Here is a 19,401-nt window from a genome sequence, read left to right on the forward strand (position 1 = left end):
TGTGATGATGGATGCGCAAACGAGTAGTCTTAGAATTGACGTGAGTGACTGTGTTCCAGTGAGCGAATACAGCACAGGAAGCCCTGACTCCGTTGGGTGGAGTCCGCACAATATTCTGCACGTGGCCACTCAGTTTGCTGTTTTCCTTCACGCGAATGAACTCACAGCCGCTGATGCTATCATTCGTCCAGTCTACTTGCCCAGGGCTGATGATGCCAGTCCCATGTGCATTAGTGGCGCCAAGTGGGCGCTGGGTCTGACGTCCGACAATATGTATCCCTCAACATGTCGGTTATGTGTGCTGACAACACGTGACCTGTTTATTTACCGTGTTGTTCGCTATGGTAATGGTCGTGTGCGAACCAGCGCTGCTCTCTGTATAATTCCTTCTCAGCGCCCGGCGCAAACTCAAATAGGTGAAACCTCTCCAGATTTTAAGAAATCTGTGAAGAGAAGGGGACGTGACGGCTTAGAGTTGTTGCTGCGTGGTGACATCGATGAGGACTGTGGCAGTGACGATGGCGGTGGTGAGCCAGTGCGTAGGTGGGGGAACAAAACTTTCGATGTTATCGGGGAATGCATAATAGGTTACGAATGGTTTCCACGGGATCTGCTCGTTGTTGTTACCTTTAGAAGTATTTACATAGTTGATGAACCGAACAAGGCAAATAGTGTGGACGAAGGTAAAGAGAGCCAGCAACAGACAGAGTATTTACCACCACCCTCTTACCGTTTCACTGGAAACCCCGAAGCCAGCCTACGACCGTCATGTGCTGCGCGAGTGGTGGGCGCCAACGCCGAGAGCATGCGACTTGTTGTTGCAAGTCCTCTTTTCTTGAGGGTGTTTTCCATCTCAGTTGAAGGAGGTGTAAATCTTCTGTGCTGCGTGCAGATACCCCTGCTTGGTGGTGTCCCGGCGTCCCTATGTTGCGTTCAAGCCAGTGAGGAGAGGCCAGATATCCGTGTCCTTGTCTCCGTCCCGTTGCGTGTTATCCACGGAAATATAATTATGTCTGGGGCAGTGGGAGAACCTCACAACCGTGGGGAGGGGTTCCGTGGCGGCAGCTGTGTTGCAGTGACAGCAGAGCAAACCGCAGAATGGCAGTTGGTGAATGTGTGGGGTTGCGAAAGTGGCTTCGGCGATGACATCACGGTTTCTCGCTTCGTCACTATCTCACTGGGTTCCTTTGCACTTCGTGGGTCGGACTTCACTACCCCCAGCAGCGTAGCCGGTGGGGGGCCCTTTGTGGTGCTGGGTGTTTGTAGGCGAAGACTCGTGGGTTTCTTTGGAAAAAGTTGTATAAATCTCATTCAGTGCTCGCGCATGGATTGCTTTGTACCGCCGGATGAGGAAGGTACAGAATTGACGGGACTAGCGTTTCATCCGTCTTGCACTTTAGCCGTCGTTGCTTTACAGACTGCTTCGCGAAGGCATCCCCCTTTTCAGCTGTTTCCCTGTCCGGTAGAGAGAAGTGGGGGATTCTTAGAACGGCTGCTTTACTTTCAGGAGGGGTTTGCGTCTGTTTTTGACGTTGAGCAAAGTCAAGCACGAGGGGTGCATGGGCCGGCGCTTGCCGGGAGGGTAAGTGCCCTCAATAATCTGCAGTGTAGACAAACATCCACTTCATACTTCATGTGGGAGAAACTTCTCCCTAGGAGTGCGCTGTCCGGCAACTTTCTGCAAGGTGATGGGCTTCGACAGTACGGCTCATGTAGGTTGCCACTAATTTCGTGTCCAGCATTACTAGATAGTTCTGACACGTCCCCTGGTCTTCTCGCGGCCTTGAGGATGACTTACCTAAACCTGCGATGCGAGTACGGCATAGAGCTATTTTTGCGGTTTCCTGAAACTAATGCGCTGTGGAGGCAAACTCTCATTCGTCTACAGAGACTTTCAGTTGACAGTTATGTCATTACGGAACTTATTCTTGCAAACGCCATTCAGCTTCTTGCAGATAAGGTTTCGTACTCGGGTTTTCGAAGGGATGGCTTTCAAAAGTACGCACTACCCAATGACGAGTATTCGCTATCCCTCGCGTATGCAGCCGCCTTACAGTTTATAAGGTTGTATCATCAAATGTGTGAAGAGAAGGAGGCTGACGAGATGTGGAGCCACTCCGGTGAGTTCAAGAAGCAGTTAAATAAGTTTATGGCTTGTCTCGAGAGGGAGGGAGGGGGTAATGGAATCAGCAACAAGGGACAACCTGAGCCGGATCCGCGCTTCCCGTGCTCTGTATGTGGAGAGGTGGAGAAAAACAGGCTGAGTTTATCCTTGTTCTCGAGAAACCAAAACGTACCGAAGGAAGGGGAGCAAACCACCTCCGACTGCTCTGAGGGTCATCACATAACTGCTTTCTCGGGAAGAAACTTTGCGACACTTTGCTTTCTCTCTCAAGATGAAGTATTGAGCCAGTGCCACGCATGTTCCGTGTTTGACTACGCGGTGGGACCTTATTGTGGTGTTTGCGAAGGGCTCATGGCGTGATCTTCACTTTTTGGCGTTTGTTTTTTCCTCCCTTTTGGTGGCGTCTCTTTCCCCCGACACGCTTTGCTTGAAGTATGTCAAACACCAAAAGCGCCCTGGCATGGCGGAAGTGGAATGAACAAAGATTGGGCGTGAGGGTTGTGTGGACTGATCTTCATAACGAACCGTTGAATTACCACTGTGGTCAAGGGATAAAGGCTAGAAGGGTTTTGTTTTGGTGTACTTGGGTACCACTGAGAAACGCGTGCATTACATGGAGTTTTGTAACTTTTTTTTTGTCATATTACATTATATACATATGTATGTGTTATCGCATATTGGTTGTGAAAGCTAGGTGACCACAAACACAAGGGATTGTTTTCCCAACATTTTTTGCGGCATCACCGTTACCGCAGCTGTGTTGCTGCCATTTATTTTTCGTGGTTACCCTCACTTGACCACCACAGTCAACAGTCTCCTTGGCTCACCCTCCTTTGACTTGTCGTGTCGAATGTGTTCAAGCTCCAAGTATGTGTTAGTTGCCTTTCGTTTTACCATATACACACGTGCGCATATTTTGTTGTGTGTGCATCCCTTCATTACCCTTCTCTCTTTTCCTATCCTGTAGTTGGTAACGGGCAGCGGACGGTTGCCTTCTTTCCCTTCCCGCCGTTTGGTGAAACACAAAGTTGGTTGCCTCAAAGACTGGTGCGTTCACGCAGTTTTACAGTCAGAACAACACAAACCCGATTACACAATTCAAGCAAGCAGGTCAGAGGGCGGTCACATCATCGTTATTGTCACCAATAACCATAGCATATACACCTATCTACATATATATATATATATATATTGCATTTCACTCATAGGGATAAGAAGGGAGGAAGCAACAGAGCAAGGTGATAGGATTTTTTTTTTTGAAACGGGGAGACGTGTGTAATAATGCTGTTCAAACCTCGTGGTGTCACCAGCAACGATCCAAGATATGCTGGCGGGTCGCGGCTAATGTCTGTGTCGGATCTTCTTGCGTACCGTGACACGTGGCGCGGGCGACCACCTACTGAGAGTTTTTCACTAGCCCAAATTCTACGAGATGCACGCGCAGCGGATTGTAAGCCCGTTGTGACAGAAAAACTTGTCATGTCGGAGAACGGCTTCAAGGTTAAGTCCCGTGACTCAATTGATTCGTTAGAGCGTGGCGTAAGAGCAGTGCAATCTGCCCTCAACAAACTCACTGAATGGAATTTTGACGTGGTAGTGCAGACGGTTCTCACGCCAGATATTATTATAAACAACGAAGTAGTGAAGGATGTTGTTCGCCTTATTTACGAAAAAGCCCTTATGGAGCCAGTGTTCGCTGGGCTCTACGCGCGGATGTGCTTTTCAATTGTTCGTTTTGAATATGAGTACCGTACTAAGTTTCTTCCGGGAACGTGTCAGGTTCCCAGTGCCGTGCGTGTGGCAATCGTAGAGAAATGCCAACAAATGTTTACTAACGCGGTAGAGGAATCCAAGCAAACCATGTCGGAAGAGCAGGCCGAGAGGCTGCGAAAAAGGAATGTGAACAATATCAAATTTGCTGGTGAGCTCTTTCTTAAAACACTCATCACGCAGAAGATCATTGATCGTATTCTGAACGAAAGAATATATGAAATGGTTCCCAACGATATGGAGCTGGAGGTGATAATTAACCTCTTGGAGGTTGTTGGTAAATTATACGAAGAAAAGAATCCGGACGCACAAGAACAGCTGTGGAAAATGCTCTCTAGCATGCAGGAGAATCGGCGCTACTCCATGCGCATACGTTTTCTCCTCCAGAACCTCATTGATCGACGTAACGGTGGATGGAAACCGCGAGAACCAGAACAAGTCGTTATCGAGGATATTCAATCTCAGCAGCAACCTCAACAGCAGTCTCAACAGCAACAGCAACAACAACAACAGCAGCAATCTCAACAGCAGCCTCAACAGCAACAGCAACAAGGTCAGAAGCACTATTCCCAACAACAACGACACCAGCAAAGTTTCCCACACCACAACCAACCTCAGTCACATGGAGGATATCACCAGCATCCGCCACCGCCGCCACCACCGCCACGTAACTCCGAATACCAACACACGCCGGGGATGAAACGAGGTGGCAGCTACCATGAAGTTTCGAGCTCACTTGGAATGGGTGGGCGGTGTTCCCAGAGTACCAATGATCTTACACGTGGTGGATCATATAACAATATGCCACCACCGGCCCATGGTTTCTCCGACTCTCGACTCGCACCGGAGGAAAGAAAGCGGTTAAACTTTGCTCGCCCCCCTGCGCAACTGCTTGAAGAGTTTAAGAAAAATATTTTGTTTATTGTTCGCGACGCCGCCGAAGAGGGAATGGCGGATCCTGAGGGGATGAAGGTGCAGTTGAATGCCCTAGTACCGCAGGATAGTAACGCTCCGATCAGTGAAGTCAGCGTTTACGTTACTCTCATCCGTGCGCTCATGGACGCAAACGAGAGCGAACGGAAGCTGTTGCTGAGCGTTCTCCAGAAGGGTTCGTTTGAAAACCACATCCTCACCCGTGGCTTTTCGTGGGCCCTCGCCAAAATCATCTCAGACCGAGATTGCGATGACTGCCCCCGAATCTATGCTCGCTTCGCCGAGGCAGTCTGGAGCATTCCTTCATTTAACTTTCGCTGCGTTACGAAGGACATTGTGTCACGCACTGCCATCCATTTGGGTGCACTTTCTGTAGAATACGAGAGCGAGGGCGAGTGGGAGGAGGATTTTATTGCCGTGTGGGAGAACATTGTCACAGCCAGCGAAACCGGGCGACAAGGGGAGAGTAAGCCATCTGTGGCTGACATGATGGAAAGTATAGCGCCCTCGTGTACGGTGCCATTCATGTGCAACGTCCTTCCTGACTTTGTTGCCGTGATGGTCCAGGCTCGCTTTTTCACAGAAGAAGAGCTGGGTGCGTGGCGTAATAAGAACAAGGACAACTCAAAGGTGTTCTCGTTGTTGGAAGAACTCTCAGTTATATATGCGTGAAGACGGTGCTGTGGAGGGTTGTTACCACCAACTGTACCCGCCTCAACTCTTCTTTTTATTCCCCCTCCTCTCCCTTCCCCCGCTCCCGCCTTCATGCAGTGAAAATGGTCAACTTCGCGTATGTTTTCGTGGGGCTATGGTTAGAGTTAGGGTTAGTGGAAAGAAAAAGATGCGGGGGTTGGGGTGTTTTGTTGTTTCTACTCCCCCCCCCTGCTACATATACGTATTTATACGTGTATGTATGTGAATATACGTAGCACTATGGTATCATCTGTGCCACGGTGGTGAAAAGACGGAGGAGATTTCGATGACTTGGCTTTCCGCTATACACGTGCCTTACGGCATCTATCCTCTTTTTTTTTCTTGAGAGATTGTTTTCTGCCGCTCCAACTCACCGCGGCTGTGGCTGCCGATGTGAAACGGGAGGGTTAAATACGACTCGGAGAAAAATGAGAGGGAAAATGAATTGAAAAAGTAAAAAGTGGTAGGAGAAAAAACAGATGACGAAAAACAAAAGAAAGAGAGATGAAAAGAAAGCGAAACGAAAATAGCATAAAATTGTAAATGAAGCATAATTAACGAAAAGAGATGGAGAAAAGTAAAAGAGAAAGAAAAGAGGTTGTTGAGAAGGGTCGGAGCATATTCCCGAATTAATACACGTTTCTTTACTCCTGGGGCGCGGCAAGGAAGGAGTGTGGACGAAAGGAAAAGGAAGAGGAGTAGGATGAAAAAGGAAGCTCTGAAGAAGGAAGAGAGTAGAAAGAATCAGGCCAAAGGCAAGAGTTAATCATGGCATTGTGTGCATGTTGTTCATGCAGTAAAACGCATTGTTCGCTCTGTTTTGTTAGTTCGTAGCTGAGTTAAGACGGAAAGCTATGGGTCGAAGGTGGTGAGATTTTTGGGGTGCGGCGTCTGGGTACACACATGTAAAACGGTGGTCTATTGTTGGATCCCCCTCCTTCCCACTTCTCTCCAAAAGCTGTTGGAAATGAGAGTTACCGGTGGCATGTCGGTGTAACGAAAAAATGAAAGAAAAGGAGAGGAGGGGGAGGGGAGGATTAGGAGGTTCAGTTGGCTTGGGAGAAGTGATGGCGGGGAACATGTAGGGTTAATCTGTAACATCTTTTTTGATTTTCTTCTCCCTTTTCTCAGCGATTTTGTCATGCCGCTCTCGGTAGTGGCGGTGGTGACAGCGACGTTCGACTGTCACCATATTTTCCGCTCACTCCCGTTGTGAAAAATTAAAGGGATTGTCCACCGCTGGTGAGACTGTTCTTTGCACGGGGCACATTCATATCAAAATAGCGATGGCGGCACACACTTGGGTACGCAAGGCGTTCTTTGCTGTTTATGTGTGTGAACCAGGGAGGGCTTCAAGCACGTATACATATTTCTTTTCTGTAGCGTGAAGGAAACAACTCAAATTGGTGATCATTTCATGCACATTGCCGTCCTCAAAACCTTGCACTTACTCTCTCATCGCTTCGGTTTCCCTCGCGACAGTGCACTCACCCTGACACAGTGATTATTTGGATCACGTTGTGTCCTCCGTACAATGTTGTATCGTTACCACAATGATGGTTACCGCCACTTTCTGCTTCCTTTTTCTTCCTTTTTTTTGCGGTTTTGATGATACCTGAAGTGTGTGTTTCCGTTCGCTCGGGAGTTTTTTTTTAAATTGTTGTACTTTAGGGCACAAGTGTCACACTCGTTTCTAACTTCTTTCATGTTCCCTTCTCGTACCCTCTTCCTCCTCTACGTCACCTCTTTTGTTGTTGTTGTTTTTTTTGAATGTCAGTGCTTTGGTGAAGGAATTTTGAAGGGAGTTATTTAAAATAAAGAGAAAATATAATTATTTGTCTTCCTTTTTATAATTACTGGCGTTTTCCTCTATTATACTGTGTTGTATAACATGCTGCCGTACATTTTTCTCCAGGTTTTTTTGTTTTCTTGTAATTTGTGCAGGACGTGGACCTCTAGGAGGGGAGCGGGAACTGTCTGTATTGACACATAGCTTAGGCACACAGCGTTTAAAAAAAAAACGAATAACCTCGAGCTGTCCTTCCAGTTGACTTATTTTGATAAGTACATACAAATTTGTATTTATATTACTAGTTTGAGCAGGGGGAAATGCTTCGTCTGTCGTCATGGAATCTGAAGTCTCAACATCACAATGTATTGAGGCGCAGTCGCCCTCACATACACAAGTACCGTGAATTGAATCGGTGGCAGAGACAAGCTCAAGGAATCAGCAAGTGGGATCAGTCACATTCCCATCGACCGCTTCCGTACGTTGAGCGCTTCAACCCCGAAAGCGTTGGGTTAACACGCGGAACCTCTGCCTTTGCTTGGAAGTGGTGGCATACACAATACCCGTGGTTACCTAATGTACCACCAGAGGCTGCACAAATAGATGAGGCACAGAAACAGGAAAGGAGGTCCCACCGCCCACCGGCATGGGACGATGAATTTGCAAAAGTTGTATTGAACATGAATGACGCAGAGATCCGGGAGTATCTTATGAGTAAACTAACTGACGTGATCTTTTTGGAGACGCAGCGGGATGGATATGAGCTTCGGCGGCTCGATTTCGAAGGGAAGCCACTCACATCACTTCCGGAGCCAAGGATTATCGAAAATTTTGTACTGGAGGAAGAAACGATTCGGGAGCGTGTCATTTACCAGGTAGTGGAAGGCGTTTTTCGCCTCAGCCCCACTTCGGCCGACAGGCGTGAACTGCGAAGTGTAGCGAACATCATTGATTATGTCCTTACGCATGTGCGGGCCGCGCGCCCAACGGACCGAGAACGAAGACAAGAACGACCCATCACCTCAGCGGCACTGGCGGTCATGCAGAAGTGCCCCATTCAACCACAACTGGGCTTTGTCCATGCATTGCCTCATGACACACGGGACGCGTTGCTTCAAGAGTGGGAGCGTATGCACCATCTTGATTGGCAGTTCGGGAAAGCAGTCTACACGCCGCGAAGCAAGGAAAATGTGCGCGGGAATCTTACATGGCTTCGGGAAGACCGACACTACGACCAGCGGATGAAGTTCATGCAAGAAGTGGAAAGTGGAGAGGCGAGAGCGAAACATATGAAATTGATAGCGGCAGCAGCGGGTAACTAGCGTCTAGCAAGGTTGTGGAGGGCAGCGGTAGTAGGTGAAGGGAGAAACTTTGGTCAGGAACACTGCAGAGCTGAAAGGTTGTGAAGGTGCCTTCTTCCTCTTTGCATATTGCAGGTTAGCGCACGTGTGAAGAGGAAAAGGGGGGAAAGGGTTGCCGTCTGAACTGTCGTTCTATTTTGATGGGTCTAACAAATAAAGCTCTTTGTTTTGTTGTTGTTATTTTCATGTGGTGATGGATAAACAGCCTCTGCTTTACGCTTACACCGAACTACTCTCTCTTCTTGGTCAAACTTCTCCCCCCATCCTTCTTGTTTCGTGGGAGCAGAGGCATCGTGCCGACGCGTGGAGAGAATAGCAAAACGAACATTGGACTGCAAAGAAACGAAGCAATAAGCAAAGAATGTCTCAATTTGCGACCCTGTCTGATCAAGAAGGAACACACACGCATGCAGCACAGGAAGAGCCTGTCGACTCGGACGCGCATGTGGGGAGTGTCATGCCTGCCGTTGATTTGGAGCAGCTTCAACTCATAGAGCTGTGCTTTGGCGAGCATGAGTTTGGTGTGGTCCTTGACAGCGATAATACTACGGAGCATGATACCGAAGGCGAATGTGTTAGCGCCGGTGCCAACTATGTCAATGCTTCGGATGACGCGGAGCAGATGGATTTTGAGCATCACAACGAACCCGGTGAAACAATGTTAGCAGCCTTCGAATTTGACCCTGTGCAGTTTGTCCAGAACAAACTAAGTCATGGTGTGCCACTAGACGATTTGTGCCGGGATCTTGAGACGTATATGTCACTGCTGAACAAGATTATTTTGCGCCACGTGAACACGGATGTGCACGACGCTTTTGTAAAGGTGTCTGGACATCTTGTAGGGATGCAAGATGACCTACGCCTTGTGCAGCACCCTGTGGCTGTAGCTGTGAAGAAGGTAGAAGAAAACATAGCGAAACTCAATGAAATGGAGAATACGGTAACTAGTCAGATCGCAGAGGCAACCGAACTGGAGCTGATGCGTATATTCGACGTGAACTTCTTAAAGGTACTGTTGCTGTACGATCACCTCTGTGTGCAGCTGGAGGCGCTCCCTCCTGCATTACTCTCTCCAGATGATGAAAGCTCCCTGCGGCAACGCCACTTTAAGGATAAACCTTCTCGGGCCGTGGCTGTTTTGGCAAGCAGTGAACACCTGCACGAGGCGCTCCAAGACATCTCTGGTTTAGTACGGCAACTGAAGTCTCTCAAACACATGATCCCGCCTCTTCCTCAGCGGGGGCAGGAGTGTGCAGAGCTGGATCAAATTTTGAGCAGTGCTTTGCAGATGGTCCACCGCGTTCTTGCGCGAGCGTACCTTGCGGTGTATGAGGAATGCACTTTACTTCCTAGTGATGAACTAGAAAAATCACTGTTGAATATTATGCTGGTATACAAGGCGATGGATGAGGTTCATGAGTTCTGCCGAATGTACCGTGAGCGAATCCTTCGACCACTTCTCGAGTCGGTACTCTCATGGCGCGCTGCTACGCAGGCACGCCACAGTTTGGTGGAGACAATAAACCTGCTTAGCACACTCCGACATCGGTTGGAAAAAGACGTCCTGCCGTTTGTTTCGCTGTTGCGTGAGGCATTTGGTGCAGAACTTTTACCGATCCCAACGGTTGTCTGCCCTATTGTGTTCGAGTCGCTTCTGAAAAGGATGATATCACTTTACGATTCAGGAGACCCAGATGCCTTTCAACAGCGCTATGTGGCGGCTCATGAGGTGCTCCATCTTATGAAAAAGAATTGTGTTTCGGATGAGGAATTGCGAGCACTGTTGCGATCACCTGATGTGGTGTTGTGGGAGCAGAGGTGGAACACAGATGTCTACAGTGCTATGCGAGTGAATGCTCTGACAAAACGGCTGGACGCAGCAATGTCAGAGTTTATTACACTAACATCAGAGCAGCATGCGGAAACGATAGATGGGTTACAATTGCGAGAGGAGTCGAACACTGAAGGCACGGTGGCGAAAGTTGTATTCCGCATAGGTCTTTTCTCTCGGCTGAGGGAACTCATTGAGTGGCTCTTCTCCCCAGAGGTTTACATCTACGTTGTGACACCTAAGTATCTCCGCGAGGTTGCAAACGCCACTCGCCGTGTCGCAAAGGCCATAATTGAACAGAGCACAGCCACACGCACCGTCAGCTCTTTGCGAGATTGGTTATGCGTCGTGATGACTGCTTGTTCAGACTTCACACAGCTTGCTGAATACCTTGAGGGTCCATTTAGTAGGCACATATGTACTGTCAGTCAAGATACCCTTACGGGGCCGTCGTGCTCGCAGTTTCTGCAGTTGCTCGTCCAAGGGACATGTCATGGGACTGTGAAGCAGCTTCATCAACTTGTACAATCACGTGTGGTAGAGACTTGCGCTGTCGGATTGCAAAATATTCGCTCTGTCAAGTCAGCCTACGCGCACACACGCAAGCCACTCCCTACAGCACCATCATGGTACGTAACGAGCATTGTTGAGCCTATACAGCGATTTGCTGAAGAACTTCAACGGGGCCTGTCACCTGAAACATGGCAGGAGGTAATAATTGACGTAGTGACCGATGTGCTGAAGATGTTTCGCAATATCGCAAGGGACACACTAGTAACAGCAAAGAAAACAGAGGAGAGCTGGGGGAAACTGAGACGTCGCAAAGAGCTGACGTCTAGTGGTGGTGACGCCCGTACTGGTGGAATGGAGACAACAACTCAAGAGGGTGCTTCGTTATCTCCATCTTCTCCCGTCACCGGTACCAGTGCGAACACGCGACCAACAGCGGAGACAGCAACAGATCGGGACAAGATGACGTTACAATTGTACCTTGATGCTATAGCACTTATTAATAATATCGAAGGATTGCTGGAATCGCAGTGCGATGGTGAGGAAAGTGTCAAAATTCGGGAGCTTCCGCCCGTTGAGGCGATTCACAAACTTTTGCAGCGGGCTAAGTGGATACTGGGTGACGATGTGCGGGAGCCCCCGGATATTGACGAAACTGACGAGTAGCGCAGCTGGAATTGCAATGCGAGTGAAGAAAGGGGTTGTTTGCTGTAACCGAGCTCCTGTGTGAGCCCAACTGCTTTCGTTGTGTGTCTGGGTGTACCAGTGGGAAAGCTACTTGAGGGACCCAACGGCGCCGTTTGTCTGAGTAGGTACAACCGTGCGTCCCCTCTTCGAATACGTGTTGGTGCGACTGCCCTGAGTTGTTTGGACCTGTATACCCAAATCTGAAGGTTGTCTTCCGAAGAGGAACCATACCTTTTGTTTTTCCCGCTCTCGTTAGCCTTTTTCGATAATCCCTTTAGCTTACTGCCGAGCAGTGGGAACCGGGCGTTTGTGAGAGCAAAGAAGCGCAAGCACTCGGGCAGCCGATCACATTTTTTTGCAGGAAACAAGGACAGTTGAGTGGTTGTGAATACACAGAATATCCCGTCACCCCATGACTTATCGTGTACTGGGCTCACCGTATGCACTGCTATTTCATCAGCACGTAGCGTACCTGCGATTGAAGCGCTTACCCTTCAAGGTGTACTGCCGCACGTTTGCCACAACCTTGTTCTATGCATGGGTGTTCCGAGCCCGTAACTCCTTTTGCACCGTTGCCCCAAACGGTAAGTCGTACCTGCAGTTATGGCAGCTTGTTTCTGCTGTTGAACGAAGTGGCATCCGTCAGTCGAAGAGTTTCCCCTCATGCGGTAAAGCAACCGTGGCCGAAGAAGAAAATGACATCCAGTTCGTAATAGACCGGCACAAACACCCTAACATTCACATGGTTAATTGGGTTATTGTCCTTTACTCTTCCTGGTGGTTGGCCAAGACAGGGGCGATGTACCGCTGGGTTGAAGGTGATGGCATTGACACCATAGAAGGGTACCTTCGGTACTTCTTTCTTGTCCCTGGGGTTGGCGCGGCGCGCGCTATTGCCGGGTCTTTCAAGCAAGCGATACAAAAGGTCACGTCGGTTACGGGGGTCTCCAAAGAGACGGCCCCCTACATGAAGGAGCACTTCTTCCGTTTATGCGATGCTCTTGAGGTCCACTTTCAGGAGCAAACAAAGAGAGGGGATGGTAGCCTGCAAGTCTCCTTTCTTCTGGGAACACCACACCCCACATTGGCGGATGTTGCATTCGGATCGGTGTTTTCCGCCAATTTCCTTATGGATGATCCCCCAGCGTCAGTAATTGCTCAGAAGTATCCGCATCTGAACTGCTATTTGGAGGCAGTGACGGGCTGGAAAGGCGGTGTTTTTGTTGGAGATGACGGTGCTGCAGGGGCAGGGGGTGTCGTGGCGCGTGGCATGAAAGAAGGCGATACTGACGAGTGCTCCACTTACTTGGATGTTGTTCCCGACTCCCTCTTCCCCGTGCTTAAGTTAGTGGAGGAGGTGCTTCCGTTTATGTTATCGCAGTGTGAGGCTTTTCATGCTTACATGGTAGGCGACGGTGTGCGCGGTTTAAAGAAAGAACGCTTGGAAGGGCCTTGGGAAGGTTGTAGTGGATATTTGCTATCGCAGATCACGGGTATCAAGTCCCTTATGATTATCGACAACGGTGTTTACACCGTTGCAGCCAGAGCACAGGACTTGGAAGTGGCGCTGTTGGCTGCACGAGAGGTCGTAGGCAACGACGACGAAGACGGTGGTGGTGGTGGTGGTGGAAACGGTAACGACTCAGTGATTTCGACGAATAGCGAAGAATGTCGTGGTGAAACTGCACATGTGTTCTCGCGGTGCGCTGAAGATGCAGCTAAACAAAGCGGCTGCCCAGGAGGAACTTTCTCGGCTGTTGAGGAAGTTCAACCAAATACAAGGGAAGGCAGTGGTGTTGTACCGAGCATCGCTTCGGTTGTCGATGTTACGCACGAGGGGCACAGCAACGACCACACCGACTCTGACGGTGCCGATTTCCACCGAGTCTTCACTTCTGCAAGTGGGCGCTCCCGTAGTGTATTACTCCACCCTCGTCACTCAGGGCAGGTAGCACAATCTATGATGGATAGTTGCCTCTTTCGGCTGCGTGATATACTAAGGAAGATGCATCACCCACACTACACATTGTCTAGCGTTTTCCACGGACGTAAGATGTTTGTCGCCGTCATTCCCGAGTGTGAAGTAATCGAGTCGCGGAAGCGAAAGGGGAACACTTCGACGATTGTTGTCTGAGTCTTGTAAGGCCTCTGACTGTGGACCACAGGGATCTCTATCATCATCACAGATTGACAGTTAAGAGGCTCGGAAGATTTTTTTCTTGTTTTGTGCTGTGCTTAGTATTTCATAAAAACATTGCTCGAAAGAGCAACGGTAAGAGAAACTACAAGTGTTTTATCGACCACGGCTGCCTCGCTGTCTATTCTCGTTTTTTGTCTATCAGCTAGTTGAGTGGGGGTTGACAGCGCGAAAAGCTGTGCCAATCCGGGGGGTGTACCGGGCGTGGTAAAAGTGAATTGTAGCCCCGAAGGTGGTGAGCGCAGTTTCGAGGAGTACTGTTTGCACTGCGCGGTCATAAGAGAAAGCAAGTCGTTCCAAAGAGCGATTGGGACATCTACTCACATTTGTTCACGAAAAGGAGGCGATCACTCCGTTGGGTTGGGGAATTGATAGTATTATCACTGATCAGACGTTGGGATCCTTGATGCTTTGTCACAATCGACTGCTGCTAGTAAACAAGCAAACTCAGAAGTATCGTACGAAGTTACGCTACCGGTTCCGTCAACCGTCTGTTGTGCCGCTACGCCAAACCCTTCAGCAGCGCCACAACACGATCCTGGAAGTTCTGCGAAGACGCAGGATAAACTCCGGCGATCAGTCTCCCTATCGATACGTGGAGGAACGACTATACTCTAAACCATCGCGACTTGATCGTGAAGGTGTAAAGGTTAACAAAACGTACGCACTGCAGGGCTTAGGTGATCTGGAGCCTCTCCGGTATGGTGCGAACTTTGGGATTTCTGAAAAGGATGCGTTAAAGTACGAAACCGTGGCCGAAAAAGCGAAGTACATGGAACCACCTATTCCCTACAGCTCCCTCGCGGCTCGGAAGCTAGCCGCTGGTGCGTTGTGGCCTGCTGCGCCAGACCCAGAAGGGATGATAAGCAAGGAGGTTCGACTACTACGACATGAGTCAAGCATGTCCCCAAGCGCGCGTGCGTTTTCCGAAAGGGTAGCATACCACCTGCGGCGCTCGCTTAAAGCATGTCCAGGCCACATCGCTGAGCACATCGACTTTACGCAGCTTATCATACAGGAGGTGTTGGGGTCCCGTCGCTCTAAAGAAATATATATTGTTTGGTTTACTGTAGATCCCGGGGCACGCTTTGAACTGGAGCCGCGTCTGCATCAGCTCAACCACTGGGTACAACAACTTATTATTAAGAGAGTGAAGCGCCGTCCTCATATCCCACGAGTGACATGGATTTATGATGGCGGAAGGCTTGAGCGTGAGCTACCACGTGATGTTAAGCAGGAATTGCAGAGTTTCGTGGCTGACGCAGCAACAACGCTGGAGAGTCGTGTAAAGTACTTAAAGGAACTTGACACAATGAATCAACGTATGAAGGATATACCGTGGTTTATGCCGTACTTGTGGAGCAAAGAGGAGAAGGCCGCGCGGCAGAAATCCATGCTAGCTGATCTTGAGGAGGTGGAGCGGAGGAAAAATGAACATAGTAGTGGACGAAGTGCACCGCCTCGCATGAGTCCTCCTCCTCAATTCGTTCGCTAAGACACGGACATCTGTGTGATTAACCGGATGGGGGGCTCGTTTAGTTTAGCCGCCTATCTGCGCCCTTGGTACAAGTTATCGTACTTACCGCGTCTGCGTCGCCTCCGACACACGCGCTCGCGGGTAGACGCGCGCATGATCTCACTGTGCGTGCCAACGTTTCTCTCTATTGTCATCTTGCTGCGCACAAGTAACGAATACCGAACGTTACAAGTATTTATGCGGGTATGGGGGTGTGAGTGCGGTCAGTTGTTAAGTGGCAGCGCACAGGGGCTGTTACATATCGTCTCCTATTTTTTCTCCCAACACTTTTTTCCTCTCCCCTCCGTACATTTGAATGAGTAGTACATGAACCTTGCCGCCTGTGCCTGAGCGTCACCAAGCAGCAGATAACAAGTCCATCCCGCACCTATGCAATATATTATTCACGACCCACACAACTGCATTGGACCTCAGTTCCATTACAAATCCATCCTACGACGAAGGGACGGAACTATCCCCACAGACACATTGATCGCTCGAAATATAGCAGCCAATTCTGTGCCATCTGGCATCGATGGCGCCGTTAACTTAGCTCAGCACTCGCAGAGGGACGGTTTACCATTGGTGACTAATGGTCACGGCGGGCCCGCATCAAATCGCTCGGCGTCAGTGAAGGTCAAGCAAAGGGGTGAAGAGGGCTTTCACAAGGTAGAAATGACAAAAGGTAGAAAGTTTCTCACACCAAGACGTGATCCACCGCTTAGTCGCGTCCGTCATGGACTAAAACTGAGGGCGGCCAGTACGGTTTTTTCAAGCCCACTGCGCAAACTGCGAACTGCTACTGCATCTTTGAGCGAAGGAGAGTCGGGCTTCGCAACGGCTCTGGACGAATTAACTGTAAAGCCTATTCACGTGGTCCGATTGCGGGACGTGGATGGACAAGTGCTTGACGTGCAATGTGACTCTGTCGGGGACTCGCCCATAGCGTCACTTATACCTGGAGGTGGCGTAAATGATGGGAGCTGTTTCACTTTACATCTTCTTTACGATGGCGCGCCACCTCTCACAAGTTCAGCTGCCACGACCCCCACAAGACATCTAGCAGGTGCAAGTGCTGCCTTCTCCCGCTGGTATCGGTACTCCACAGCCGCAACTCTGTACCTTGCGTTGGTGGATGCGGGATTTTGTGACAGGTTCGTCCCCCTTCTGTCGGTTCAATGGATTCACTGGAAGGAGCTGCTGCAGCACCAGGTGCACCTTCGGTTGGACCTGATGTCCAATCCACCAACGCGACACATGTGCTTTCCGTGTCTCGGAAACGGTAAGAATGAAAAGGTACCGGTCGCTGTGTCCTTACCGATGACAATGAAGGGTAAGCTGCGGCGTATCTACAACTGCGGAGTCCCACCATCCATTTGCTCTAGCCCATTTACAGACGCTGAGGTATTCCAACTATTTTATATCCAACTTATATTCCGGGCCGCTTATGATGTTGTATTTAGCGACATGATGCTGGGCGACGATGACGACATCCTTCGGACTGATCGTATAGCTGTGCAGACGAGCGGAAGGCAACCGCTGGCGTTTGAACATCCAGTTATGGTAGACAAGTGGCTGATGTTTCCTCCAAGGTCAAAGATATTATACTTCACCTGTTTTGACCATGCCGTCATTCCCCACTTCACCTCCCCTGCTCGTTGGCGCCAAGTAAAGAAGCAGCGTTTGTTTGGTGCGTCACCGCGGCTGCAGTGTCAGGGTACCTTGGGGAAACATGTTGTGACAGAGTGGGCTATGCATCGCAACGTCGACGATCCGAAGGATGCACTCGCTGCACTGGAGGAGCTATTTGGACTTTTTGAACCATCCTTTGGTGTTGGTCGAGCCTCTGTGTGGCAGTCTGCCATCCCCCCACGTATTTACCGTTGCAGCGTAAGTGCTTTCGAACGTCTGCGGGCAAATAATAGTGATTTGGGACCTCTCCTTGTGTGTGCATCTTGTCCCACAGAGTCGGTGTCTCCAAATAAAAGTAAACCCAGAGAGGAGAAGGAACCAGGGGCTGAGCCTCCAGGTGTGCAGGAACCAGGGGAAGAAGAGTCTGTAATACAGCGCTGGAGGCAGTACTTGAAATGCGGCGATGTGACAACATTTGAGGGCCCGGTGGACTCAATTAAAATTGTGCGCTACCTCGGGAGCGGCGGAAGCAGCCTGGTGTATGAAGGCAGGTATGGCCCAAACAGCATTCCTGTGGCAGTTAAATGCTTCATTATCCCATGTGATATGTCCCACGAAGACTACGTTAAGGAATCACTGACGAGCGTAGCGTTTCTTCTCTTTTTCAATCAGATGGAAAAGTACGGTATTGGGAAATATATTCATATGTATGATTTTGTGATTAGCTCCGTGCCTCCCAGCAATATGTCGATAGAGGATCTCAAAACATGTACACGAGTGTCAGATCCCGCCGGTGAGTGGCCGAAACTCTGTTATCTCGCAACCACTCTGATGGATGGCGTTATTGGTAGATTTCTCACAGAGGAGGACGACGACTTCGATCCCTGCTACGACACCCTTGTAAACTCTCCACTGTGTGACGGGGAAATCTTTCAGTTTTTGTATATGCAACTCGTGTTGCGCGCACTGTTCGACTGCACAATACTAGATTTGATGTTAAATGGACAACTTCGTGGGGATAATCTTGGCTTCGCTCACCTTCGTCGTACCGACACCGACGGAACCTTGATGCAATCGTTCAAGGGTTTGTTCGCCATTTTTCAACCGGATAACGATACGAAGCCCCAATATTTGTGTTTCCCGGCGAGCACCAACCCCGCCGCAGGCGCGAAAACTTCCTTACGTCTTATCAACTTCATCGATTTTGGACAAGGGAAGCAGCCAGATCTGCAGGAGCTAACACGACGTGGTCTCATTGGTGAAACCATTGTTGAATCGTGTATTCAAGATGATGGATTTGGCCGTTATTGGCCACTCGACCGCCTTTATTGTCAATATGTCGATACTAGCGGCAGTGTTGCTCGTCAGGCAGTTGATTGGGGAGCTCACGTAAGTGTTGGCACTCCTGAAGCCTCCGAAGCTGCAGTGAAGGCGCTGTTTGACATATTTGTTCCGGCATATGGCGTAGACGCCCCAACGGAGGAGGAGCTTGAAGGACACATCATCTTCCGCTGGACACCCGAAAATGTGGAAAAATTGCGTCGTAGCAGTAGTGAATTGGTCATTCCTCCCATTGAGTAAAGGTACTGCCTGCCTTTTTCTTTTTCTTTTCCCTCCCCTAGTTAAACTAAGGTATCAGTAGACGTATTGTCTTCCTCTTTATTCATCCACAGCGCATTATGCTTGGGTACATATCAGTGGTTAGTAATAACCTCAATAAGTCGGAGATGCATGATGTGGCTTGTAATTGTTTCCCAATGTGATTTTGTTGCCATTTGTACCCTGTTTCTTTTACAACTTTTTTGTTGTTTTCTCTTTCGGTGGGTAGTGTATTTTTATTTCTTTCTTCCCTCAATGTTCCTCCTTTCTGTTCCTCTCATTCATGGTTTTTAATATCCGATTGTTATCGCTTTGTTTCTCACCATTGAAAGAGGAGGGAGGAAGAGGAAAAAAAAAAGCTGTATTATATTCTCCGTTACTGCCATTCATATTACTGATATTTTTGCCAAAACTGCATTCTCCCTGTTTTTTTTCTTATTTTCCCAACCTCATTTTTTTTCTTTTTTGTTCTTCAGTGGCTCTGTTCGTCTGTTTCTGGAGCTGTGTGTTTGTTTTGTTTTGTTTTTTGGTATTGCTGTTGTTTTAATTGTTTCGTTCCGTACAGATATGTTCTGAATTCTCAGACGTTATTTCCCCCCTCCGCCTCGCCGCTACAGTTTATGAGGGGGCGAAACGCGAATGAATTTAATAATATATAAGTAAAAAAAAAATGCAAACGAATGAGCTACACTAACCGACACTAGTTTAGTTTCGGAAAGGACCAGATGGCATCAGTAATATTTTTGTTTTTTTTTTTT

At 49.0% G+C, this 19,401-nt stretch overlaps 7 protein-coding genes across 7 annotated transcripts; all 7 read left to right on the plus strand.

The window, feature by feature from the left end:
* Positions 1 to 4: 4 nt before the first annotated feature.
* TEOVI_000438500 (uncharacterized protein) lies at positions 5 to 2,485 on the plus strand (the record flags this gene model as incomplete). Its single annotated transcript, XM_067227160.1, has 1 exon — positions 5 to 2,485. The coding sequence occupies one exon, from the start codon at positions 5 to 7 to the stop codon at positions 2,483 to 2,485; it is 2,481 nt and encodes an 826-aa protein (XP_067083261.1).
* A 921-nt stretch (positions 2,486 to 3,406) lies between these two features.
* Positions 3,407 to 5,500, plus strand: TEOVI_000438600 (eukaryotic translation initiation factor 4 gamma, putative; the record flags this gene model as incomplete). The annotated part of the gene is made up of 1 exon (XM_067227161.1): positions 3,407 to 5,500. One exon carries the CDS (start codon positions 3,407 to 3,409, stop codon positions 5,498 to 5,500), a length of 2,094 nt encoding a protein of 697 aa, XP_067083262.1.
* A 2,130-nt stretch (positions 5,501 to 7,630) lies between these two features.
* TEOVI_000438700 (uncharacterized protein) lies at positions 7,631 to 8,632 on the plus strand (the record flags this gene model as incomplete). Its single annotated transcript, XM_067227162.1, has 1 exon — positions 7,631 to 8,632. One exon carries the CDS (start codon positions 7,631 to 7,633, stop codon positions 8,630 to 8,632), a length of 1,002 nt encoding a protein of 333 aa, XP_067083263.1.
* Positions 8,633 to 9,032: 400 nt separating this feature from the next.
* On the plus strand, positions 9,033 to 11,678 carry TEOVI_000438800 (COG (conserved oligomeric Golgi) complex component, COG2/Domain of unknown function (DUF3510), putative; the record flags this gene model as incomplete). The annotated part of the gene is made up of 1 exon (XM_067227163.1): positions 9,033 to 11,678. One exon carries the CDS (start codon positions 9,033 to 9,035, stop codon positions 11,676 to 11,678), a length of 2,646 nt encoding a protein of 881 aa, XP_067083264.1.
* Positions 11,679 to 12,111: 433 nt separating this feature from the next.
* TEOVI_000438900 (Glutathione S-transferase, C-terminal domain containing protein, putative) lies at positions 12,112 to 13,833 on the plus strand (the record flags this gene model as incomplete). The annotated part of the gene is made up of 1 exon (XM_067227164.1): positions 12,112 to 13,833. The coding sequence occupies one exon, from the start codon at positions 12,112 to 12,114 to the stop codon at positions 13,831 to 13,833; it is 1,722 nt and encodes a 573-aa protein (XP_067083265.1).
* A 469-nt stretch (positions 13,834 to 14,302) lies between these two features.
* On the plus strand, positions 14,303 to 15,391 carry TEOVI_000439000 (uncharacterized protein; the record flags this gene model as incomplete). Its single annotated transcript, XM_067227165.1, has 1 exon — positions 14,303 to 15,391. The coding sequence occupies one exon, from the start codon at positions 14,303 to 14,305 to the stop codon at positions 15,389 to 15,391; it is 1,089 nt and encodes a 362-aa protein (XP_067083266.1).
* Positions 15,392 to 15,802: 411 nt separating this feature from the next.
* On the plus strand, positions 15,803 to 18,625 carry TEOVI_000439100 (uncharacterized protein; the record flags this gene model as incomplete). The annotated part of the gene is made up of 1 exon (XM_067227166.1): positions 15,803 to 18,625. One exon carries the CDS (start codon positions 15,803 to 15,805, stop codon positions 18,623 to 18,625), a length of 2,823 nt encoding a protein of 940 aa, XP_067083267.1.
* Positions 18,626 to 19,401: the final 776 nt, after the last annotated feature.

The sequence above is a fragment of the Trypanosoma equiperdum genome (assembly GCF_001457755.1).
Source record: "Trypanosoma equiperdum strain OVI genome assembly, contig: ctg_896, whole genome shotgun sequence".
Lineage (NCBI taxonomy): Eukaryota > Euglenozoa > Kinetoplastea > Trypanosomatida > Trypanosomatidae > Trypanosoma > Trypanosoma equiperdum.